Here is a 25362-nt window from a genome sequence, read left to right as displayed (position 1 = left end):
CACACTCACACCCACGGGGCCCGCTCCCGCCGCCCGCCGTTACCTTGGACAATCCCCGTGCTCATTATGGAGCCCATCCGGGAGTGGGTGTGATTGACAATCCCCGTGTTGGCTGCGCAGCGAGAGGGAGGAAGAAGGAAGGCAGACGGCGTCACCGCCCCCGGCCGGCCCTGCGCTGGCGCTAGGGGGTGGGGAGGGTGGGCGCGGCGGCTGCAGAGTGCGCGGAGAAGAACGGAACGCGGGGCCTCTGCCCGGAGCCCCAGGAAGAGAAGGGAGTGACGGCGACCGTGGTACAGAGAGCCCAGGCCCTAGAGAACTGTGGCCGCCCACCCCGCCGCCCCCAGGCCCCTGGGGAGACTCACCTAAAGGAATCAGGTTGTTGTGGCCCACGCTGGAGCCACCGGCTATGACACTGCTCAGGTCGTAGGCGGTCGGCATCCCTGTGTGCAGAGCCGGAGAGGTCAGGGGTGGGGAGGCCGTGTCCTCACCCCACCCCCAGCAGGAGCACCCCGCCCCACCCCCACCGGCCACTCACCAGCCACGGCCATCCCGCTGCCGAGGTTGTAGGTGCTGCCCGTGTTCCACATGTTCTCCGAGGGGGACGTGTAGTGGGAGCCGGGCGGGGGCGAGGGCGTCGTGCCTGTGTATCTGCAGCACAGACAGACCAGCGCGCAGGGCTGAGAGGCCGCAGGGCAGGACGGGCACCCCCTGTGGAGGCTACGGGCCCATCCTACCTGAAGAAGGGGTTTTTCAGATCCAGGAGGTTACTGGATTTGGAGCCCGTCTGGTCTACCTGGGCCACAATACTGATGTCATAGCTCTGTCTGCAGAGAGGACAGGGCAGGACGGCCATGAGCTGGCTGGGGAGACAGACCCCTGCCTCCCCCAGCCCCGGGTGGCAGCTCCCACCTCTTGTTGGCAATAAGCAGACATGTCCCTGAGAGCGTGTCCCCGGCCTTGGCGAACAGTGGTGACTGGAACAGGCAGCGGACCTGGTACCAGTGGGTCAGGGGCTCCGTCGGGGCCGTGGACAGCCATACTGTCATTCTGCCAAGCAAGGACAGGCACACGCAGGACCAGGCTGCAGCCTCTGCCCTGTGCGCCTCGAGCTCTCCCCAGGTGTTTCTGATGGGTCCCCTGGGGCCCTAGAGCTGAGACGCTGGCTGGCCGGGCATCCCAGGCACACGCCCATGCACACACGTCCATGTACACGCACACACCACAGCGAGGATGGGCCCACTCACCCTGACCTCTGCCAAGAGCCGGAGACCGGGCTCCATGAGGGACAGTTACTGAGAACAAGACAGACGCCCCCCACCACCACCACCACCAGTCTCTGGTTCAGAGGGAGCTCTCATTGCTTTTGCAGGGACAGGGAGCCTAGAGCAGTCCTGTCCTGTCCTGTCCTGTCCTAGCCCCGAGCCCACCCTGGGGATCACAACTGCAGGGAAGTCGCTGGGACTGGGCCGGGGCGGCGCACGGAGCACACCCTCGCTCTTTGCACTCACATGGAGCCGATGAAGGCGACATCAAACCAGAAAGCCAGGCCGTGAACTAGCCCGGAATGCAGCATGTGGAATTTGAATGGGATTTCTATCCTGGAAGGCAAAGTGCAGTGATTGCTGGGGAAGCCAAACAGGGACAGCCAGGAGAGAAGAGGGGTGGCTGGGTGCAGTGTCCCGGGGCCGCTGCCGGCCCGCCCTGGGGCAGAGAAGGCCTGAGGGAGTGTGTGCCGGTCCTGGACCCTAGCAGGAGCCAGGCTTAGCAGTGGGGCATGGGTGCCAGTACCTGTGCAAATCTCCTTCTTTGGCTTCTAAGAAGTTCACTGTATACTTGACAGACTTGGCCATCAGGATCCGGATGTCAAATGTGTCCTGGGAGAGAGACCACAGTGTGACCTGGCTTCAGGCACGAAGGCCAGCTGGGAAGGGGTGAGCTCTGCCCCACTCCCTGTCTGGCCACGGCTTTGAGGCCGTTGGGCTAAAACCATTCTCAGACATGCTGGGCGGGGTGGGGTGTCCTCGAGCCACCACAGAGGACAATGAGGCGACAGCTCTCAACCATTCATGTGCATTAGAGACTTGGCAGCTCCCCTTCTGGGAGTCTGACCTACACGTGTGCGTGGATGTGTCCAAGCTCGCACACACACAACCAGTCGTGCTCTGGAAACTGCCTAATGACGCCACCAATGTCCCATCCGTCAGAGACTGAGCAAGGACGGGGAGGCTGTGAACAGGTGGGGAGGGTCTCAAGACGGACTAAGTTAATAAGCAAACGGGGGGACTGTGCTGCCCTCCACTCCCGCCAAGCTGGAGGCTTTAGAGCAGACGGGCGCTCCTGTGAGCAACTACAGCAGCTGAATAAAATACTGGGGGGGGGGGGGATACTTGAGGGGAGCCTAGTTTGCGAGTCAGGAAGAGCAACAGTGGCGGCCGCCACTCTGGGAGCCAAGATCCTGGAGACACGCTTTTCCGCCTGTGCCTTTCCCCTTGGGGCAGGACCTTCTGGCGGCCTCCCGAGATGGGGACAGCAAAACGGGGACTCAGGGTCACCAAGGCAGCTAGGATCCCAGGGCTCCAGAAACGAACAAAAGGGAAATGCAGAAACAGGAGATGGGCATTCTGCACGGGATCCCACTCCGCGGTGTGGGCCAGTTCCCGAGCCGCACAGGCCTGGGGCTGAGAGGTGGAGAACTCACGCAGGAGCCACTCGGAAGACGCTCATAGACCAGGGGGAGGTTCAGCCGCACATGAGTGCTGGACGAGGAGCCCTCATGAAGCAGCCACCAGGCTTGCACTGAGACCACTGACCGCCGGGCCCTAAAGCAGCAGTTCCCCAAATGTGGTCCCTTCCAAAGCACTCGCAAGGTCAAAACTATTTTCGTGATAGTACTAAGATGTTTTCTGCCTTTTTCTTTGGTTCATTTACCAACTGAACACAGAAGTAGAATCCAACTGTCTTCTATTAAGCCAAACATTAAAGAGATTTGCAAATTAAAAATGTCAACTGTGGGGCGCCTGGGTGGCTCAGCTGGTTAAGCATCGGCCTTCGGCCCAGGTCATGATCCTTCGGTTCTTGGATCGAGCCCCACATTGGGCTCCCTGCTCAGTGGGTGGCCTAATTCTCCCTCCCCTCCCCGCTCATGCTCTCTCTTGCTATCTCTGTCTCTCTCTCTCAAATAGATAAAAATCTTAAAAGGGACACCCGGGAGGCTCAGTTGGTTAAGCAGCTGCCTTTGGCTCAGATCATGATCCCAGGGTCCTGGGATGGAGCCCCACATCAGTCTCTCTGCTCAGCAGGGAGCCTGCTCCTCTGTCTCCCTCTGCCTGCTGTTCTGCCTACTTGTAATCTCTCTCAATCTCTCTGTCAAATAAATAAATAAAATGTTTAAAAAAAAATCTTTAAAAAAAAGCCAATTGTTCTCACTGAAAAGTTTTGGAAAATCATTTTTTACTTAAAGATTACTATGTATGTTGGGCATGTAGGTGGCTCAGTCAGTTAAGCGACTGCCTTTGGCTCAGGTCATGATCCCAGAGTCCTAGGACTGAGTCCCACGTTGGGCTCCCCCTACTCTGTGGGGAGCCTGCTTCTCCCTTTCCCTCTGCCTGCCACTCCCCCTGCTTGTTCTCTCTCTCCCTCTGTCAAATAAATAAAATCTTTTTAAAAAATACTATTTATGGGGGCACCTGGGTGGCTCAGTGGGTTAAGCCTCTGCCTTCGGCTCAGGTCATGATCTCAGGGTCCTGGGATCGAGCCCCGCATCGGGCTCTCTGCTCAGCAGTGAGCCTGCTTCCCCTTCTCTCTGCCTGCCTCTCTGTCTGCTTGTGATCTGTCTATCTCTCTCTCTTTCCGTGAAATAAATAAATAAATAATCTTTAAAAAAAGAATTAGCCCAGCAAAAGTCGAGTCTGAAAAGCAGCCTCAAAATATGTCTTATGGCTAATTGCCTTAAGAAAAACAAATCCTTGAGAGGGAAAACATCATCCAGAGCCTCCATATTTCATTCCGGCATCCAATAAGCAGGTATACTGAGAGAACCAAAGGATGAGAAGAAAAAACTGAGAGTAAACAAAAAAGAGAAGTATACTTAGCACCTACATACTAAAAGTGACCAGAAACTAGAGATGTACAAGGAAAAAAAAGGTAGAAAAAATGAAGAATTTCAGAGAACACAGATTAAGAAAAAAGCAAAATGAGATCCTGGAACTGAAATTAAGAATTAGAAAATCAGGGGCGCCTGGGTGCCTCAGTGGGTAAAACCTCTGCCTTCGGCTCAGGTCATGGTCTCAGGGTCCTGGGATTGAGCCCTGCATCGGGCTCTCTGCTCAGCGGGGAGCCTGGTTCCCCCCACTCTCTCGGCCTGCCTCTCTGCCTGCTTGTGATCTCTCTCTGTCTCTCTGTTAAATAAATAAAATATTGGGGCACCTGGGTGGCTCAGTGGGTTAGGCCGCTGCCTTCGGCTCAGGTCATGATCTCAGGGTCCTGGGATCGAGTCCCACATCGGGCTCTCTGCTCAGCGGGGAGCCTGCTTCCTCCTCTCTCTCTCTCTCTGCCTGCCTCTCTGCCTACTTGTGATCTCTCTCTGTCAAATAAATAAATAAAATCTTAAAAAAAAAAAACAACTTCTCCATATTAAAGGAGCTAAGTTTAAAAAAAAATAATAAAATAAATAAAATATTTTAAAAAAAAGAATTAGAAAATCAGGGGTGCCTGGGTGACTCAGTGGGTTAAGCCTCTGCCTTCAGCTCAGGTCATGGTCTCAGAGTCCTGGGATCAAGCCCCACATGGGGCTCTCTCCTCGGCGAGCAGAGAGCTTGCTTCTCCACCCCCAACTGCCTCTCTGCCTACTTGTGATCTCTCTCTCTCCGTCAACTAGATAAATAAAATCTTTTTTAAAAAAAGGAATTAGAAAATCAGCTTAAACAGCAAAGAGAAGACTGGAACTGGAAGACGAATCAGGAGGAAATACAAAAATGAAGCAATTAGAGAAAAAAAGGATGGAAAATGCAGAAAAGAGTGTAAGAATCATCTGAGATAAAAGGTCTTAGGAGAAGAAAGAGAATGGGGCAGAGGTAGTGTTTAAAGAGACAGTGCCCAAGAGTCTCCCAAAACTAGTGAAAAACATCAAGTGGGGGGAAACAATAATATATATTTTTTTTAATTTAGAATGAATTTTAAAAAGATGAGAAATTTATACCCATAAAGACCAGTAATCACATCAAATGTAAAATGGTCTCAATGTTGCAATCAAAAGACAAAAAATGTCAGTCTGGTTAAAAAACAAATCCCAAATATGTGCTGCTTCCACAAAATAAACCTTAAGTAATAAGGACACAGAAAGGTTGAAAATAGAAAAATGGAAAAACATAAACTGTATGAAGATTAACCAAAAAGAAAGCCAAGGTAGCTGAACTACTAACAGGAAAAAGAAAAAAAAATGGGGGTGGGGAGCTTTAGGCCAACTAGTACTACTTGAGAGAAAAAAGGGAACATTTTTTATGATGACAAAAGGATAAATCTAAGAGGAAGATACAATAATCCTAACCTGTATGCACCTAATAAATTAGTGCCTAAAAACATAAAGCAAAAACTCAGGAATGGGAAATCTACAATCGGCAATAGGAAAAGCAGAACCTTCCCTCCACCACCCAACATTAGGAGACAGACAAGATTTGACCAACATGATTAACTAATGTGGCCTGACAATGTAACACTGTACTCGACACGTGATAAATACACATTTTTATCAAGTACACACAGAACTTTAACCAAAAGAGACCATGTAAGTGGGCATAAAGCAACGGTAGACAAATTTCAAAGGAACATACAGTGTATGTTCTCTGACCATAGGAAGAAAAAGAGTATGTTGATTATGCTATATTTTGAGAAGGATTATATACATATGGATGTATTTGTGTGTGTGTGTATTTATACATATACACATATTTGTATATGCACATTTAGATATAAAACTTCCGAAAAGATACACAAAAAATATTGTCTGCCTATACACTTTTCAGTTTTATATTTTTTTGATTTTTGAACCACGGATCTGGGTCAGTTCAAAAATCTCGATTAAAACCAATTAAAATCAGTTCACCAGGAACCAGGCCCGCAGCAGCCGGCGCATCCCGCATGCTTACTGCGCGTGAAACACTCTCCATGCACTGCCACTTTCCCCCGACATTCCTACGTGAGAGTTCTGTGTCTCAGCCGAAGCAAGAACTCAGCGGGGACAGTGGCTTTCCTAGGGCTGCACAGCTTGCACAAGGCCTGACAGGAAAGACCATGGCCTCCTCTTGTCACCCCAGAGGAGGGCCATGCCCAGTGCTAACTGCAACAGTGCCTTGGGTGCCCCACTCACCACCACAGGCTGCCGGAAATACTCGTCCACCGCAGCACCTCGGAGGGCTGACAGGTCCACTCCATGGAAAGATGGCTGGTACCTGCAGAAAGCCCCCATGCCCCACAGCAAGGTCACCAGCAGCAGGAGAGACAGGTGGGGCAGGCTGCCTTTTCTCCCAGCTGGCCCTCATTCAGCCCAAGTCTTTCAGGTCCTACTGAGGATGAGGAGAGAGCGAGAAGCGGGCTGTCCCTGAGAAGGCAGGACGCCCAGGTCACACTCACCAGAAGTTGGCCTTGGTGAACTGCTCCATGTAGAGCTGCTCATCCGTGAAGGGTGCGAGATGGACGTCACCAATGGTGGGGAACATGTTTCCTGGGGGTGGGGGCAGGGAGGGGTGCTGCCGTCAGCGCGGAGCATCCCAACGGGCCTGGCAGAGCTTCCAAATGGCCCCACGATGCCCAAGCCTGGGACTGCCCAGCCTCTCTCTCATTCACTGGCATGTCCGCACGACACAGAGGTCGTGAGCACCTTCTCTCCCCCGAGCCAAGATGAACATTAGACGCGCACAGACTCGTCACACTCGGACAGCCAGCCAGGGAGGCAGGAAGGCCTGTCCTACTGTTCCACGACTAGGGCGGGGAGCTAGGAAGGCACCTGCCAAAGCCTCAGGGGCAAGCAAGCGGGGCCTGGGGCGCACAGGCAGGCCTCCGGGTCCCCGCGCTGTCCGCCAGGCGGGGTCTCGCGGGTGCCGTCGTCCACGGACAGGCGCGCAGCCAGGGAAGGTGCGGCAAAGCTCTCTGGACAGAGTAAAGGTGAGGCCTTGGCTACACTGTCTGGCCCTCAGATGACACCAGAGGCTGGGCGGAGGGTTTCACTGAACCCAAGCTCTGGCGTACAGGGGGCCACTGGGCTGCCCCGGTCTGCGACATGGCCTGAAAGGGGAAGGGGCGGGAGGGCAGGGTCCTGCCTCGGACTGATTCGGTGAACAGCCCGATGAGCCAGCGGCAGCGAGCACCAGGGCTCAGGAGGCCCCACCAGCCTGGGGAACTCAGGCCCTGGGTCACCTGGTCTCCAGATGTGGGCCTCCCTCCCTCCTATGCAGGCGAGGGGGGCCTGGAGGCAGGACTCTGCCTTCTCGACGGGGCTACAGGCTCAGCTGAAGCCGCTGGGATGGGGGAGGGGCGCACGCGACTCGGGCTGGGAGGCCACACTCCAGGCCGTCTGCCAGGAGGACACGGCTACCGCCCTGGGGCAGCGGGGCCAAGGGGGCCTGCTCTGAGAGCACCTCAAGGTATTTGGCTGGGGAGGGGATTCCCTTCAGCCCGCCACGGAGCATCCGGAGGTGGGACAAACCGTGTGCAGGCTGAGGGCGGAGGGTGGGGTGGGGGGTGCCGGCCCCGAGCCTCCTAGTGGACAGGCTGCTTGACAACCGCGTGAGCCGCCGGGGCCACCAGAGCTGGAGCCCCATCGGGGCTGACATCCTCTAAGAGGAGCCCACTCTGCTGGGGCGCCCCCACCCCAGCCAGCTCAGCTCAGGACACAAAGGGAGGAGAGCGGGTCCAGGATAACCCCCCACGTGGCCTGGCTTCCCGCTCAGAGGCGTGACACAGGCCACGGCTGCGGGAGGCGCTGCCCACGTCCTTCCCCCAGGGGCGGAGCCCGAGGCCGGGCCCTGCAGCCCAGATCCAAGGAGGCCTGAGGACCAAAGTGGTGCTTCCCCCAGAGAAGCACCCTGGTCCCCAAGGGTCCTGCCAGTCCTCCTGGCCACGGTCCTCCCAGGCTACACGCACGCATGTGCATACACACACACAACCTCCTACTTGTACAGAAACACTCGAGATACATACACAAACCCCAAACCATGCCCGGAAATGGGACACACCAGCAGATGTTCGTGGCGGCCACGCACAGACCCCCAGTGACCCAGATAAGGAGATCTGAACAGCCCGTGACCCAGCCACATGGAGAGGCAGGCACAGTGACACAGACAGCTGCTCCCTGATACCCGGGAGCCCCCGGCCCACCCGCAAACACATACGAACGCCCTCCTTTGACTCCCCGGCTCAAGAGGAGCTCGGGGTCCTGCCAAGCCATGGTGAGGTCTGTGGTGCTGGGATGAAGACAGAAGGCGGCCTCCCCAGGAAGGCGGCCACCGCAGAACACCTCTGGACCTACCGCAACCCCCATTCCCAGCCACACAGGTCCCCACGACACCAGGGCACAGATTCCCCCCTGTCATCTGTGGTAGTCTCTGGGGACCTGGGGTTGGAGCGGGGGGCTCTGTACTTGGGCCGGGCTGGCAGATGTCTGGCCCAGGACTCGTGAAGCCACAGCCAGCTGGGGTCGGGTGGGGTTCAGGGGTAAAGGCCTAGATGTCCCCGGCCCCACAGGCCGCTGACACAGGCAGGCAGGGTCAGGAACCACAATCGGACCAGGCAGCAGCCAGGGGCTCTGCGGGACCCCGGCCCAGCTGCCGCCCGCGCCAGCAGGGACACTCACCCCCAGGCCGCAGGTACTTTTTGGCATGGAGGTAGCTCTCAAGCATGCGCTCGTTGAAGAGCATGTAGCCCATGGGCTCCGAGATGATGATGTCCACCTGCTCGGGGAGCGAGACTTCCTCCACCTTCCCGGGGATGACCACGATGCGCTCCGTGAGGTTGTTACTCTTCACCAAGACCTGTGGGTGGGGGGGAGGGAGGGGTTCTAGAGGGGTCATGGGGACTTCTGCCCCCAGCCACACCATGGGTCGTTCCCAGACCCCTCTTCTGAGGGGACGGCTGCGACACACGCGCGGCCGCCAATCTGCTGCCTCCATGTTGGTGTCCTAACCACAGCCATCAGCAGCCACGGCCCGTCGGGCGCTAACTCCGGCTCCAGCCCCGAGGTCACCTCTCCCCTTCAAGGACAAAAGCTGATGAGAGGAGACAGGACGAGCAGGCTTTGCTATAGTCACCAAAGCTAAACCTGGACGCACCCAACCTAGTGATTCCAGTGCTAAGCACGTGTCCTACAGATGGGACCACACAGCACAGAGCGGACACGTGCGTCAGGATTTGGCGCAAAGATCACAGAGTGGACCCAAGGTCGATGGCGACAAACAGTGGTCCCCCCTTCTCGCTCCCCCCACACCGCCCTCCGGGCCAAGAGATGCTCTGAAGCCACTCGCGACAGTGAGGAAGCTCGTCCTGTGGGAACACAGACCATCCCAGACAGGCTGTCCGGGAGCAGAGGACCACGTGTGCTGGGCTGTGTCACAGGAGGACACCCGCCAGCGCGCGGAACCCGGGACAGCTCGGGAGACCTTGCACACAGGTCTCTCCGGCTCCTGCGGGGTGGGGGGGCCCTGCGGGCTGGGGGCGTGGGGTGACCATCTGCTGTTTACCCTCTGCAGCTTTTAGCTTCTGAACCTTGCGAATGAAGGTTTCAGGGCTCGGAAAGGAGAAAAGAAAACAAAACCCTGTTGCTCCCCACACTGCACAAATGTGGGGGGTGGGGCTCAGAGCAGGGCCACTCGCCGGGACAGTCCACCCCCTGAATCAGGAGGCTGTGCAGCCTCTGAAGACAGCAGACGGGCCCGGGCCCTGTCCTGGAGGACACAGCACCTCAGGCCCAGCCCCTCCCTCCCTCAGCCAGTAGGTTCTAGACACAAGAGACCACAGAGAAGCAGCGTCCCCGGGGAGCACGTGCCCTGGCAGGGCCGGCTTCCGCAGGCGGGGAGAGGCACACAGCTCCAGGGCGAGGCCAGGCCGGGGTCACGGCGGGCTGCTGACCTCTGCGTGCTGGGCCATGGTGCTGGCTTCCACCGCGTAGATCTTCCTCGCTCCAGCTTGGGCGGCGAAAAACGAGAGGATCCCAGAGCCACAGCCAACGTCAAGAACGATCTGGAGGAGGAGGGGGCAGGGAGAACACGGCACCAGTGAAGCGGACAGTGATCGCGAGGGACGAGCCTGCCCGGGTGCTCGCTCCGTCGGGGCCCCCGCTGCCGGGTGGCACTCTGGGCCCTGCAGCCCCGGCTGGCCGCGCCTGCGGCTGGTTTCTGAGAGCCACTTGGATGCATGCGAGCCCCTCATTTGGATCCGAGGGTGGCGGGGGTGGTTTCTGAAGACTGCTAGGCTGTTCAGACCGTGACACTCTCAGGCCAGATTCAGAAAGGAAGGGATTGAGCTGTGATCGGTCTACACAGCACTGCAGACACCGGGTGGTCACGAGCAGGCCTGGAACTCCTCTGGGAGCGAGCACTCGCCAAGGACACCCCTGAGTCCTGCCGTGCAACTGCTAAGGCTCAGGGAAGACCAGCCAGGCCTACATATGGGGCAGGAAGGGGTGGCCCTTGACCCCTGACCCTGCAGGGCATCCCAGCAACAGGAGCAGTGCCCAGGGAAGGCTCCACTCGGCCCAAGCGCACATCTCTTGACTCGTTGGGCCAAGGGCTGTGGTCCTCTGCAGATGTGAAAAGGTGTCCCTCCGGGACCTCAGCAGTTCGCACAGGCAGGAAAGGAGCCCTGAGGGGGGCTGTCGTGGGGTCGGTGCAGGATCTCTGGGCTGTATGCTGACAGCTCAGCTGGGGCGGGGAAGCTGCCCGGCACCCCAAGGGCCACTCGGCCCCCAGGATGTGGACCCTCAGAAGAGCCCAGGCTTGCGTGTGGCTGGCTGTCCTAACCCGGGACTGGACCGACTGCTCCCTTAGGGGCCGAATCAAGGCAGCATTTCTGGGGGCGCCGCGCATGAGCTTTCTGGAGCAGACCTGCTCTGCGGATAGCAGCAAGCCCAGCAGGGGCACCCAGTCGGGGCACTCGGACTGTCGGGGCCGGGGGTCGAGAGATCTGCTCATGATCCTGAGCTTGAGAGTCACATACAGGTGCCACTGGCTGAGTCAGCGAGGTTCCTGTCTTTCTTTCTAATAATGAGTATATGCTACTTGGTAAGAGTAAAAAGATTTTTCTTTTTTTAAAAGAGTTTTGGGTTTTTTTTTAAGATTTTATTTATTTATTTGAAAGAGGGAGAAAGCACGAAAAGTGGAGGGTCTGGGGGAGAAGGAGACTCCCTGCTGAGCAGGGAGCCCGATGTGGGACTCGATCCCGGGACTCCAGGATCATGACTTGTGCCAAAGGCAGGCACTTAACCAACTGAGCCACCCAGGGGCCCCAGAGAAAAGAGATTTCTAAAGCAACTAGGACAGTAACTAGATATATTACAGTGTATCCACGTGACTTACTAGTATGTCCAAGGTGTAGCATTAGGTGGAAGAAAGTGTTTTACATGAAGAGCCTACAGAATAGATCTTGTTTTGTAAACTACTGAATTAACTAAATTAAAAATGCATACGCTGCTAGAAGTGGGGGGGTCCCTGACTGGTGGCAGCGGTGGGTTTGCAGTAAACTGACAGAGGCTTTTCCCTGCCTACATCATATACACCGGGTTACTTTATTTTTTACATAAAAAGCAGAGTTAGCTTTTGTAATAAGAAAAAAAATTAAAGATCAAATCAACGAGCAAAGAAAAACGTAATCAGGGCCGAGGACATAGCACCACGGCTCAAAGCCAGAGGGAAGAGGTGCTTAGGACAGCGGAGGGAGGCCGGGCTCCGCCAGCGGGTGCCAGGCCCGCTTACCTTGTCCTTGAAGTCTGTGTGGTTCTGCAGGATCGCGCGCTGGTAGGTGCCCGTCCGCACGTAGTCCTGCATCATGTTCTGCTGCTGGGACAGGTAGCCATAGAACTGGAACAGAGACAGGCCAATGGCACAAGGCACGTGGCAGCGCAGATGGCCGAGGCCCCGGCAGGCCCTGTGACAGAGGAGGGCCCACTGGGGCACAAACCTCCCTCAGGAAGCTGCACCCCCTCCACCGAGCTGGGCCCTGCTGGCAGCTGCTGGTCACTCCAGGGAAGGAAGCAGAAAGCCAGAGTGGCCCCCGGGAAGGACACCGCCACCGTCACCACGGCCGAAGTAGGCAGCCGGGTGCTGCCTGGACCTGGACACCAGCCCAGCAGAAGTCAGAATGTGCCAAGGAAGGGGTCCTGGGATGGGGAACGGCCTGCCCCATCTTAGGGTCCCCAACGAAGCAGAGTTGTCGATCAAAACAGAGCCCTAGAACTCAGGGCGCCAGACAGGTGAGGTGGTGCGGGGTCTCTCTGTGAGACAACGGGCGAGCGGGAGGCAGCGTGGCACCTGCGCCGGGCCACGGGCTTTGGCATCAGGCAGACCTGGCTTCCCGTGTTGGCTCTGTTGCATAATAGCTGTGTGACTTGGAGCAAGTCATTTAACCTCTCTGAGCCTCAGTTTTCTCATCTGTAAAATGGGGACAATAATAGTACTTACCTCCTAGAGTTGTTGGGAGGATCAAGTGCCTCTGTGCACGTCAAAGAGCTTGGACCCGGGCCTGACCTACAGCACGGGGTTGGTGTGACCGTGCTCCTGTGACTCTGAGCGCTTGTGGTCCCGAGCTCCACCTGCACTCACATGCTTCCAGCAACCCTCCTAGGCAGGCCCTAGCATCTCCGTCTCACAGATGAGGAAACTGAGGCCCCGCAAGTGAAGGACACCTGCCCAATGTTACGTGGCCAGCGAGGGGCAGAGCCGGGACGAGAACCCGGGTAGGCCCGCCCTGCACCGCGCGGCCTCCCAGGGGCCACCCGGTGGTGACAGCCTGGCTGGGGGGGTGACGGGTACCCACCTGGAAATACTGTACGGCAGAGGACTCCTCGGTGCGCTCGCTGAACACCGACCGCTCCAGGGTGTGGCCCCGACAGGTTTTCAAGATGTTATAGAAAGAACAGAAATCTGGAAGGGGAAAGCCAGGTCATGCGTGGGCATCTCGGGGGGCGGTCTAAGTGCACACCCCAGCTCTTCCCTTTGAGCACTCGAGCCTGGCAATTGCTCTTTCCCAGTGTTGAGACTGGAGAAGGCAGCCAGCCCAACCTGCCCCTTGGCGGCCGCCACAAGAAGGCCGGCGTCCCATATGCTCTGTGTGGCCGGCAGGGACGAGCCAGGCCGAAGCCTCGGGAGGACGCGTACCCGCCGAGCCACGGTCAAGGCCTGCGGGTCTGCCCCAGCCAAATAACAGCGAGTGCACCCGGCGGCTCCCGGCGGGGTCTGTGTGGGGTGCAGCGGGGGGTGGGGGGACTGATCCACAACGTAAAGGTAATTGCTGCCCCGGGACCGTACACTCAAAATGGTCACGAGGGCCAAGTTCGCCATGTGTCTTTGAACACAGCGTTTTCAAAGCAGAACAGAATCTGTAAGGCAAGCTTTTAAAGACTGCAGGCGCGCAGCCTGGGCAGATGAAGTCCTAGAGGCGGACAGCAGGGCAGCCGCACAGCAGCGGAAGCACACGGGAGGGCCCCGCGCTCGGCCCTTGTGCCTCGCAAGTGGCACATTTTCGCTACCTGTACTTTACCTCGATTCAAAAAACTGAGAGAATTAAAAGGGAAAAAAGTTGGGGCGCCTGGTTGGCTCAGTGGGTTAAAGCCTCTGCCTTCGGCTCAGGTCATGATCTCAGGGTCCTGGGATCAAGCCCCACATCGGGCTCTCTGCTCATCAGGGAGCCTGCTTCCTCCTCTCTCTCTGCCTGCCTCTCTGCCTACTTGTGATCTGTCAAATAAATACATAAAATCTTTAAACAAAAAAAAAAAAAAAAGGGAAAAAAGTCAACTAAATATCCAGAGCAGGATCAGACTGGCAGGACCTAGACTGGTTTAAAGGCAGACTTGGGGCTGTCTGTGCAGGCAGGGGAACAGAGCGGGGGGTTGCCTCTGTGGGGAGGGGGTCAGTCACCAGGCTGCTTCCTCTATCCCCCTCCCCCACCACCTCCTCCTCCAGTGGCACCAGGACAGCTGGGGGCTCCTGGGCATTGGTGACGGTGACCAGGCTGGGCTGCCACACCTTCACGCGCTCTCCAACTCCAGGCACCTCATCACCACGAGCCACCAGCGGTGGCATGGAGACCACCAAGCCTTCCTCGGGAAGCCTGTATCTAGCAACCCCAAAAAGAGTCTGCTTAGAACCCTCCCGTGGCTTCTCTGTGCACTCGGAACAGGGCTCTGTGCCTCGGGACCATGTCTTGCCCCCTCCTCCACTTCTAGGACGCCCAGGTCCCAGAAAGCCCCCCAAGGGCTCCTCCATGAGCCCTGGGGGGCAGCCAGGTGGTCGGGGACAGGCCTCTTGAAGGAATGGCTGTATGAGCCGAGCCAAGAAGGGCCCAAAGGATTCAGCAAGGGATGGTCTGGGGCGGAATGGTCCGGGCGGTGACAACGGACACTGATCCGCATGGGCATCATCTGTGACGGCGACCTGGGACAGAGGGATGGGCCGCGGTTCCACCAGGCTCCAGGCCCCCTCGGGTCAAGCGCCGGCAGGACAAAGGGTCACGTACCGTTCGGCGTGGCGAACTGGATGAGGACGCTGTTGCAGCCCAGCGTGATGATGAAGGACTGCTTGCCCACGCGGCTGCACTCCGTCTCCCGGGACACCGAGCACTTGAACACACACACGTCCTCATCTGCAGGAGGAGAGAGGTGCGCATGAGCCAGCAGCTCCTAGGGCCAGCCGAGCGAGGCTCCCCGCCCGCCGAATTTGTGCAAGTCGTGTCCCGGGCCCCCCACCTCCCTCTTGTCACAGCCCCCCAGGATGCTTCGGGGGTACCCAACAGCCCACTCAGGGAGCGCCTGCCTCATGGGCCCGCCCGCATGGCCCAGGCCGAGGAAGAAGGGATGGCCGGGGAAGGCGGGACAACGCGTGGCCAATGGACAGGAGGGCTGTGCACGGAGGGACCAAGGCTGAGAGTAAGGTAAGGGGTGGCCAGGCGCCATGGGCCCAAGCAGGACCTCCCAGCCTGGGGGCACCTCTGCCAGGACGTTCCCTCACGAAGCAGCTCCTGGGGCCCAGGCCCTGGGTCATACGGTGGCACTGCGCTGGGTCGCCTATAGGCCCCGCTGAGGGAGTCTTGTGGGAATGCACCAATTCTGCTCTGTTACATGGGGGGACAGTGGGCCTTCACCCCTGAGCGGGGTGGCTGGGGGTCAAGAAAGAATTTCTGGGGGTGCCTCTGTTCCTTCACCGGACTCCTTTCCCTCTCGTAGTGATGCGACGCCGGGATTATGAGCGCAGCCACTGAAGCCAGACGGCCTGGGCCCGTGCCCCACCCGCACTGCTCCCTGTAGGACTTGGGCAGGTCACTCCGTCTCCCTGAGCCTTGGTTTTCTCATCCATCAAATGGGGCTAAAGGTGGGGCAGGCACTGGGCCCAGCACACAGGGATCACGGCATCCACAAGCTGCCGCCACCACCAGTCCCGCTCCTTCATTCAACAAGTGCAGGACACGCTGCCCCCAACCCCAGCCACATGGTGAAGCTTGGCAGCACCAGAAACAGGACAGACCAATAAGCCACCGAGGTCCTAGTGGGGGGCAGCAGGACAGACATGCCATCTGTGTCGTCTGCTTGGCAAAAGCGTTTCCTCTGGTCCTCTCATGATGGTTCCAGATCATGAAAACCTTTTCACAAGCTACAGAGGACGATGGGGGGCAGGGGACGTGAGTGTGCAGGTGTGACAACGTGAAATGACCCAGGTGTGACAACAGCATGTGGTTCTGGAGAATCATGCTCTCTTTCTTCCAAGAAGCGGGGAAGTACCAAGAGTGAATTCTCGTGATGTTGGTAACATGCCTTTGTGCTCATCAAACAGACAACTACAAACTGTGCGTACAGACACCAGCATCGGCACGCATGTAGTGGAATGTCCCAGGCCCTCCAGAAAGCCAAAACCACCTTGAGAAAGAACAAAGGCACCCCCCTTAAGTTTTTGTTGTTGTTGTTTTTAGTAATCTCTACACCCACTGTGGAGCCCGAACTCACAACCCCGAAGTCAGGAGTCCCACAGTCCACCAACTGAGCCGGCCAGGCCCTCCTGACATTCAACAAGGGTGCCGGGAGCATTCGATGGGAAGAAAATCATCTTGAGAAATGGTACACGGACAACTGGAAGTTCACATGAGAGAGAATGAAACTGGACCCCTACCTCACACCACAACTAAAGCCTCATTCCACTAGATCAATGACCTAAACATTAGCGCTAAAAACTGTAAAACTTCTAGGACGAAACAGAGGAGTAAATCTTCCTGAACTTGGATTTGGCAAAAGACTTCTAGAGGTGACATCAAAAGCAAAACTAGATCAACTGAACATCAGAACTGAAAAACTTTTGTGATCACAGGACACTATCAGGAAAGTGAAAACTAGGGCGTCTGGGCAGCCCAATCTGTAAAGCGTCTGCCTTAGGCTCAGGTCATGGTCCCAGGGTCCTAGGATCGAGTCCCACATCGGGCTCCCAGCTCCATGGGGAGTCTGCTGCTCCCTCTGACCTTCTCCCTCTCATGCTCTCTCTCACTGTCTCTCTCTCAAATAAGTACATAAAATTTTTTCTTTCAAAAAGAATCTTTAAAAAGAGTAGTGAAGACTACCTACAGAATGGGAGAAACAATTTACAAATCATATGCCTGATAAAGATAGTGTCCTGAATATATAAAGAATTTATGCAGCCCAACGAGAAACAACACAATTTAAAAATAGGCAAAGGACCTGAATGGACGCTTCTCCAAATAAGATACAGGACTGGCTAACAAGCACATAAAAAGATGCTCAAACCATGAGTTATCGGGGACACAGAAATCAAACCACATGGAGACAGCACTTCACACCCACTAGGATGGCTATAATTTAAAACAAGTAGGGGAAAATTACAAGTCTTGGCAAGGACGTGAAAACTAGAACCCTCGCACCCTGTGAGAGACGTGGGAATGTGAAATGGCACAGCCGCTGTGGAAGAGAAGCTAGTGGTTCTTCAAACAGTTAAACATAAAATTACCATTTGACTCAGCCACCCCACTCCTGGGTCCGTACGCAAAAGTACGCAAAAGATGAGAGAAGCAGCCAAACGAGCACCCGTATCCAAATATTCCAAGTAGCACTATTCACAAGAACCAGAAAGTCGCAACAGCTCGGATGTCCGTCACCTGCAGGACGGACACACAGGATGTGGCAGACCCACGCACAGAGGTGTTATGCTCGCATAAAAAGGAATGAAGTCCCAGGGCGCCTGATGGGCTCAGTCAGGAGACAGAGCAGCTCTTTGACCTGGGGTCAAGGGTTTGAGCCCCATGCGGAGTGTAGAAATTACTAAAAGAATAAATAAGTTGGGACACCTGCGTGGCTCAGTGAGTTGAGCCTCTGGCTTCAGCTCAGGTCCTGATCTCAGGGTCCTGGGATCGAGCCCCGTGTCAGGCTCTCTCCTCAGCTGGGAGCCTGCTTCCTCCTCTCTCTCTGCCTGTCTCTCTGCCTACTTGTGATTTCTGTCAAATAAATATATAAAATCTTTAAATAAATAAAAAAGTAAACTTTAAATAATCTTTAAATAAATAAAATAAAATATAAAAATAAAAATAAATTAAATTAAATTAAAATATTTAATCTTTAAATAAATAAAGCAGTAAACTTAAAACCCAAAAAACAAAAAACTGAAATCCTGACACGGGCGACAACACGGATAAAGCTCAGAGGTATTATGGTGATTGAAAGAAGCCAGACACAAAAGGCCACATACATGTGATTCCTTTTATATGAAACATCCAGAATCCGCTAATCCGCAGAGACAGAAAGCAAACTGGTGGCTGTCAGGGGCTGGCAGGAGGACGAATGGGGAGGGACCTCTTAATGGATTCAAGGTTTCCCTCTGGGGTGATGAAAACGCTCTGGAACCAGACAAGGGTGGTGGTCACCCAATACTGTGTATCTACTAAATACCCCTGAAATGTACACTTTAAAGTGATTTGTTTTTATGTTATGTGAATTTTATCTCCACAGAAAAAGAAAAGTGCTCCCAGCGCATGAACGCAGATACGAAGGGCCTCTGGTGTTCATGGCTCCCAAGCTCTCCCCTCCTGTAGTCTGAGCACCAGACCTGGGCCCAGCCCTCCTCACCCCTCCGGAGCCAGGTGCCCCCGTCCTGGGAGGAAGGCGCAGCCAGCCCCCTGACCACCGTCCCCCAGGGCTCCCCATGGCTCCCGCATGCAGCCGGAAGTGGGTCCCAGGAAGGGACCCTGGCACGGTGCCGCCCTCTACGGCCCTCCTGGGGCGGGAGATAAAGCCAATCTGTCGGTGGCACCAGGGGAACAGCAAGCGGAGGAGGAGCGCCTCTGTTCCCCATGCAGCCTGGCAACCCGACCAGTTGCCCGAGGCGCCCCCTGGGAGCTGGCGCTGGGCGAGCCACCACGAGGACCTGTGGCCAAGGGGAGCTTGGCCGTGTCCAGGGAAGCCAGTGACCTGAACTGTCCCACTGTGGAGAGGCAACCGTGGCCCGTGGAGCCTGCCCCCTGTGAGAGTCACGGCCACACCACCCCACAGACAAGTCCCAGGAACACAGGAAGGGCTTGGTAACTATTTGACAAACCAAAGGAAAAAAAAAAAAAGCTGAACCATGTTCTTCCATTTATTTATTTAAGACATTATTTAGGGGCACCTGGGTGGCTCAGTGGGTAAAGCATCTGCTTTCTGCGCAGGTCATGATCCCAGGGTCTGGGGATCGAGCCCCACATCAGGCTCCTTGCTCGGTGGGGAGCCTGCTTCCTCCTCTCCCGCTCCCCCCACTTGTGTCCCCTCCCTTGCTGTCTCTCTGTCAAATAAATAAAATCTTTTTTAAAATTTAGATTTATTTAAAATTTATTAATTCTTAAAATTTTATCAATTTTATTTATATTAATTGATACTAAAATAATTTTACTTATTTAAAATGTATTGATTTTATTTAAAAAAAATAAAAAAAAATTTAAGATTTTATTTATTTGACAGAGAGCACGCACAAGTGGGCGGACTGGTAGGCACAGAGGGAGCAGGAGAAGCAGGCTCCACACTGAGCAGGGAGCCGGATATGGAACTCGATCCAGGACCCTGGGATCATGACCTAAGCCAAAGGCACATGCTTAACTGACTGAGCCACCCAGGCGCCCCTTCTTCCATGTATTTAAAAGACTCAGAAATCGAAGCTCCTGGAAGGCCCTGTGTGACCCACACCCCTCACTCATCACCCCTACAGTCTCACCGTAGGCCAGCTCCTAGCCTTGGCACAAGCCTTTTCCCCTTTGCCTACTCTGCCGTCTCACTAGGATGGGCCCTCGGGACAGGACTGGTGGGGGTGGCGCTGTCTACCCCTGCCAGGGGACAGCCCACAAGGGGCTTCTGCTCATTCGCTGCCCAGGGTCCCCCAGGCCCGGATGAGCAGAGCTAGCACACACACCCCATCTTCTGGCCAGTTCCCTGGGACAGGATGGGGGGATGTCCTGGAAGACAGCGTCTCCCCCCAGGCAAGAGGTCTAGAGCCTGGACCCAGAAGTGGCAATTAGGTACGCACTCCCCCCACCCCAGACACGCGTGCGCACACACACACAGGAGTGCCTCTGTTGGCCAGGAAAGCTCCTGGTAACTCAAAGACTGGCACTTTCCGCTCTAGTCGCCCCTTTATCCAGCCATCACTGGGTGAGCCATGGAAGAGGCAGGAGTGACTCTGTGCCCCGCCTCCAGAAACCCAATGAGAAAACCCATCTGCCCTTATCATATGGGCAGGGGCAGCGTACTGAGGGGCTGGGAGCACAGGGCCCAGAGCGGTGGGGGACAGGGAGAGGGAGAGGGCTTTGAAGGCTGCTATGATGATTTCGGCGGGGGTGACCACAGGGAGAGCTGTTGACCACGAAGCTGTGCTGGGTTCCTGGTGATCGAGGTCAGCGGAGCTGGGGTTTCTGCCCTGCAGTAATACGATCGGGCAGCAGAGCTCGGGAGGGGCCCCCTCCCAGGCTGGCTTCTCTGGAGAGGCTCTCCTCCCAAAGCAGGGTCTGAACAGAGGAGTACGCGGGAAACACACATGGACTCGGGAGTAGTCATCGTGCCGCAGACGGGCCCAGCCCGCTCCTGGCCCCAGCCTGGCACCTCGGGTCGGCCTCCCACCTGCTCTGCTGCAGGGCATCCCGCTGAGGCTCCGATGCCAGGGGACTGGGGACCAGAACCCCCAGGGACAAACACAGGACCAGCATGCTCATGGTGTGCTGATGGGAATCCCAGGGTAGGAGAACCTTCCTGCACCTTGTTCCCCAAGAAGGCAGGCCCCTGTAGCTCCAAGCAGCCCCAGGGAGCCAGGCCCAGCACCCACCCACCCCTCGCTGAGACCGGGATAGGGCTGGCATCCCACACTGCACCAGCACTCTCCAGGAGCCACACTCTGTCCTGTCTTTACCCCTCAGAGCACCTCTGTGTCCATCTACTGCTCCACTTATCCATGAGGAAACAGGGCTCGGACAGGTAAAGAGTCTCTCTCAAGGTCACACAGCATATGCGTGGCCGAGCTGACCGGCACCAGGGTCTGTGCTCCCAACCAAGGCGCTGCACAACACGCCTGTGCTTCCTGGGGGTAAGTGTCGGCCAGCTTCCCCTGTAAAGGAGCAGGGAGTAAATACTTGGGGTTGGCAGGCCTCAGAGTCCCTGCTGCTAGGACTCACCTCTACGCAGACCATACGCAAGCGAGCGCGGCCGTATGCCGACACGACTTTTGGACACAGCCAGCAGTGCATCGAGAACCCTGGCAGCGCAGAGGCTGGGCGCTGAGCCCTTTCCGCCCACTGCCTTGCTGGCTCACCGGACATCGAGAGGCGGAGTTACCCTCCCCATCCCAGAGGACGTGAGGACAGCCGGGGCAGGGGGGGGGGTTGGTGACGAGGACCCGCAAGTAACGGGCACAGCTGCCGGGGCACAGGGGCCCCAGGGGAGCCTAGAGACGGCACCTGACTGCGGCTGGGATGAAGAGTGGGAACGAATTCTCCAGCAAGAGGAAAAAAGGCCCATGGGAAGGCAGGAACTGCAAAGGAGGCTGGCATGTTGTGATTTATACTGAACAGACACCTGGCACAGAGCTCCCAGGACTCTGGGAGTGCCTGAGCTGATAAGAACAATAAAGGGGTCTCCTGTGAGTCTGTCAAAGCCCCCCTGGACCACTTGAGTCTATGTTAATGAGGCGACTCTCCAAAAGCCCCAAAGGATGGAGGTTGGTTGCCAGGGGGACCAACGGAGTAATTAGAGGGCTGGAACTTTCAGTCCCCCTCCTAGGCCTCCAATGGCTAAGGACTTATCAATCATTCCTGCGTATAAAGTCTCCATCAAGATAAAACCCAAAGGACGGGGCTCAGAGAGTTTCCCGGCTGTAAGCACGAGTCAGCGCTGGGAGGGGGCGCCCCTTCCCCACACCCTGCCCTACACCCCTCTTCCTCCGGCTGCTCCCGAGTTCTATCCCGTCTACATTAACCACCGTTCTAGGAAGGGAACGGTTTCCGAGCTCTGTGAGCCTCTCCAGCAAATCCACTGAGCCTGAGGAGGGGCCCTGGGAACCTTAGATCTGCAGCCGGGCGGTGAGGAGCTCAGGGGACATCTTGGACCCGTGGTGGGGGTGGAGGGCGACAGTCTGGTGGCCCCGAGCTCTTACCCTGGGGGGTCTGACACTGTCTCTGGACAGGCAGGCAGTATCCGAATGGAGCAGACTGTGGGCCACGTGGCTGGTGTCGGAGGCCCCCATCTACACAGCGATCAGAGCGGGCAGTGTCAGTTCTCAGAGCAGGGGAGACACCCAGGAGGCCGCTTCTCCTCAGAGGACCCCAGTTGGCAGAAGGAGGGGCCCAAGACAGCCTGGCTGTGGCCAGGGAGTCTGCTGGGCTAGACTCCCAGGCCGGATGGGCAGATCTGGGTCTCAAGAGGCTGGGGAGTCCAGCTGCTCCCACAGCCGTGGGCGGCACCTGGAGGGACTGAGTGCTGAGCTGGCCTTGGGGACAGGGCTGGAGGAGCTGTGGGCCAGGCAGGAGATGAGGGAAGCTGGGAAGCCAGCGGCTCTTGGGGCAGGGGGACAAGCTGCCTGCTCCCTAACCATCACAGAACCAACCCGGACACCCCCTTCTCGATGGCTCCCTGGGCACCAGAAGCTGGGAGACCCTGCCGCACAGGGGCCTCCCCAGGCCTAGGCTTAAAGGAAATGCCTTGCTCAGCACCTCAGCCCTGGGCCGACCCCAAGGCCTGGCCGCCAGGAGGGCCTCGAACAAGCTGGCTGATTCAGGGAGCAGCAGACACACAGGCGCCTATCTCAGGGGCACTGACCAGATGGTCCCAGGGACACATGCCGGGCCTCCGTCACCTCCTGGTCACGTCTAATGTGGCCAATCTGCTGTGGCTGTTCTCCTGCTTAGACCTCTCCATGGTTTCCCAGAGCCTTCTGGAACAAGCACACACTCCTCACGGAGCTCACGAGCCCCTCCTCCATGTCCCCCATGCAGCCACACTGGCCTTCGCCACCCCCAGACCATGGGCAGGACTTCTTTCTGGCCTCCATGGCTCCCAAGATCCAGAACGCCCTTCTCTTCCCCCATATTGCTGTTACCTCCTCCTTGAGGTCCTCCAGCACCTCTCAGACAAGCGGCCGGCCACACATCAAATCTTTATGTAACGCCCTCCCCCCACCCCCCACTGCCCAACTGATAGCCCAGAGAAGCACAGGCCCAGAGGTCCGCACATGGCTGCCATGGCGCCCAGACCCAGAGGCACTTGGGGGATGCTCACCTACCTGGTGGCCCTGGGGCATGGAGTCTGGGAGGCCAGGCCCCTTCCCTAAGTGCAGGGGACAGACGGCATGGGGATCCCGGTGCCCAGGCCCTAGCGGCACACGTGGCCTCAAGAAGGTTACTTAAGCACTCGAAGACGCTGGGCACCGGGCGCCCACACAGTCAATTTCCTGCCCACTCTGCTCTCCTCCGCCTCCCCCTCCCTCTGGAACAAGCAGTGATGGGACACACAGAGGGTCACTGGGTCCTTCAGGCTGGTCAGACCTGGGTCAGAGGGACCCAGTGGAAGAAGGACAAAGGCCTGGAGTTATACTGTCGCCCCGTGGAATCTTCCATCCTCGCGCCAGACGAGGGAGGCTGCGGCATGGAGAACGGAGGCGGAGGATGAGACGGACAAGCCGTCCCCAGCTCAGGGGGAAACGGGCCACATTCCAAGTCCCAGCCTCTCTAGCAGGGAAACTATCACAGCCATCAAACGAGCACTAATTAAAGCTATTTATCTTGGCAGACTTGGGGCCAGGGGGGTTGGGGGGGGGGAGAGCTGCTTGTCCAAACGTGAGGTCTTTGGCTAGATCACCTCCTGCCACCACACACAAGACAGGCCGTGCACCTTGCAGTGGAAACCATCCCGCCGTAAGGCCGGGTACGTGAAAAGGAGGGCGAAGTGCAGGAAAGTCAAGGTGCTTTCCTCAGCCTACCCTGCTTGGGGCCATCAGCTCCCGTCTGGCCCGGGGGGCCCCCAGCCTTCCAGCACTCCCGGGTGCCAGCAGGAGGCCAATGGCCCAGCACGGAGAAGAGGGTAAGAGGGACCAGAAGAACTCAGGGAGGGGGGCTCTGATACACGTGTACATGGGGTATAGGCAGATCTCAGCCTGCCTCGGGGAGTAGGCGACACCCTCGCCGAGGCAGGCACTGGGTGATGCAGGGCTCACCTTCCTGGAAGGGGCCCCGTCTCCCAGAGGTGCCCCATGCCTGGCGGCAGGAACCGAGTTTCCAAACTGTGGGCACCAGAAGCTTCCCCCCACCCCATCCCTGTGTGGTGTGGCATCCCCGTGGCCAGGAGAGGAAGGAGGTCACTCGGCTCAACAAATGACTCGTTGAACACGACACAAAAAAACTAATGATGTACTCTTTGCTGGCTAATTGAACAGAATAAGTAAGTAAGTAAATAAATAAATAAATTGCAATGAATCAAAATGAAAAGAAATGATGAGGATCGAGGAAGACCAGGGTTCGGGGCCAAACTTGCTACTCTCCGGCTGTGTGACTGTGGCCCTTCGTTCCTCATCTTCAAATGGTAATAGTGACGCAGCCCCCGGGGGGGCAGGACATGACCGGTGTGGAACCCTGACTGCCTTCACTCTCGACCTCAGGGGCCTCATCCGGGAAGGGGGGCTCACAAGTGGATAAGACGCCCTCCCTGCAGCCCAGCTTCTGCGAGAAGACGTTGGGGACAGCACGGCACCAAGTACGCAGTAGCCAGAGCAGCCACTCCATGCTTCAGCAGACCCGCGCCAGTCTCAGAAGAGAACCCAACCCCGGGAAGCCTAAGCCGGGCCGGCCTGGCCTCCCTCTCGGCCAAGTAACCTAAGCCCGCTCCTCTGGTGCTGTCCCAGGAGACGCTCCACACAGCTGCCGGCCCTGGGGTGTCTGAGGACCAGGAGGTCACCCTGGCTCCTCTGGCCTGGCCCGGCCGCGGGGGCGGAGCGGGGGAACAGACTGTCTCGCGCATCTCTTCCCAGGGCATCTGTCAGGGCCTCCCCACCCAGAACCCCCCCCGCCAGCCCTTCGGGGGCCTTATCCTGGAACTCCACTTGCCAGTGTCTGCGAAGATAAACCCAGACCCGGGACTGTCCAAAGCAGCTGAAAACCAAACTGCCCGCTGAATGGGGGAAGGAAGGTGCAGCCAGTAGAAAGCCGGGGGGTGCAGGGGGGCACCGTGAGGGCTGGCAAACATCCAGGTGCCACGGGTATAAAACAGGGGGGTGGGTCGGACAAGCACACACACTGCAGGTCTGGGGACTTTTCTGGAAAGAAACACTGACAGAATGGCTTCGTGGCTGCCTCTGGAGGGCAGACGGCCTTGGCACCATGCCCCTTTCCTCTCCCGTGGCTTAACCACGCAGAACTTCGGGCACAGTGGATTCCCAGGGAGAGACTGCCGTGGGAAAATCCAGGCAGGAAGGTCACACCGGAAGACGACAGGGGATGTGGGGCACGGGCCAGGACCAGGAGGACTTTCCAGGTTCCACCCTCCTGAGCCGTTTGAGTTCTACCCTGTGCACAAGAGATAACCAGACAAAGCAATCGTGACGGCAGGTGACGTCTGGCACCCACTCAAGGCATCTGGGGTGTCCCAGAGTGAGCAAGTGTAACCACGTA

The 25362-nt window shown here is 57.0% G+C and overlaps 1 protein-coding gene across 2 annotated transcripts in view; it reads right to left on the bottom strand.

Annotated features, from left to right (window-relative positions):
• CARM1 (coactivator associated arginine methyltransferase 1) overlaps window positions 1-25362 on the bottom strand; it is a 40790-nt gene that overhangs the window by 1347 nt on the left and 14081 nt on the right. The window contains exons 2-15 of one of the 2 annotated variants that reach the window (XM_059389030.1): window positions 14716-14841; window positions 13018-13124; window positions 11958-12062; window positions 10117-10227; window positions 8846-9023; window positions 6628-6718; window positions 6365-6446; window positions 1789-1874; window positions 1509-1598; window positions 910-1047; window positions 735-824; window positions 536-648; window positions 363-440; window positions 44-112 (exon numbers count right to left, since the gene is read on the bottom strand). In XM_059389030.1, coding sequence (XP_059245013.1) covers window positions 44-112; window positions 363-440; window positions 536-648; window positions 735-824; window positions 910-1047; window positions 1509-1598; window positions 1789-1874; window positions 6365-6446; window positions 6628-6718; window positions 8846-9023; window positions 10117-10227; window positions 11958-12062; window positions 13018-13124; window positions 14716-14841 — 1464 coding nt within the window. The remainder of the gene's footprint in view (window positions 1-43; window positions 113-362; window positions 441-535; window positions 649-734; window positions 825-909; window positions 1048-1508; window positions 1599-1788; window positions 1875-6364; window positions 6447-6627; window positions 6719-8845; window positions 9024-10116; window positions 10228-11957; window positions 12063-13017; window positions 13125-14715; window positions 14842-25362) is intronic. The other variant, XM_059389031.1, reaches the window with a different exon arrangement.

Source organism: Mustela nigripes, chromosome 2 (genome assembly GCF_022355385.1).
Source record: "Mustela nigripes isolate SB6536 chromosome 2, MUSNIG.SB6536, whole genome shotgun sequence".
NCBI lineage: Eukaryota > Metazoa > Chordata > Mammalia > Carnivora > Mustelidae > Mustela > Mustela nigripes.
Note: the sequence above shows the minus strand (reverse complement) of the source record. Positions and strands in the feature narration are given on the sequence as shown.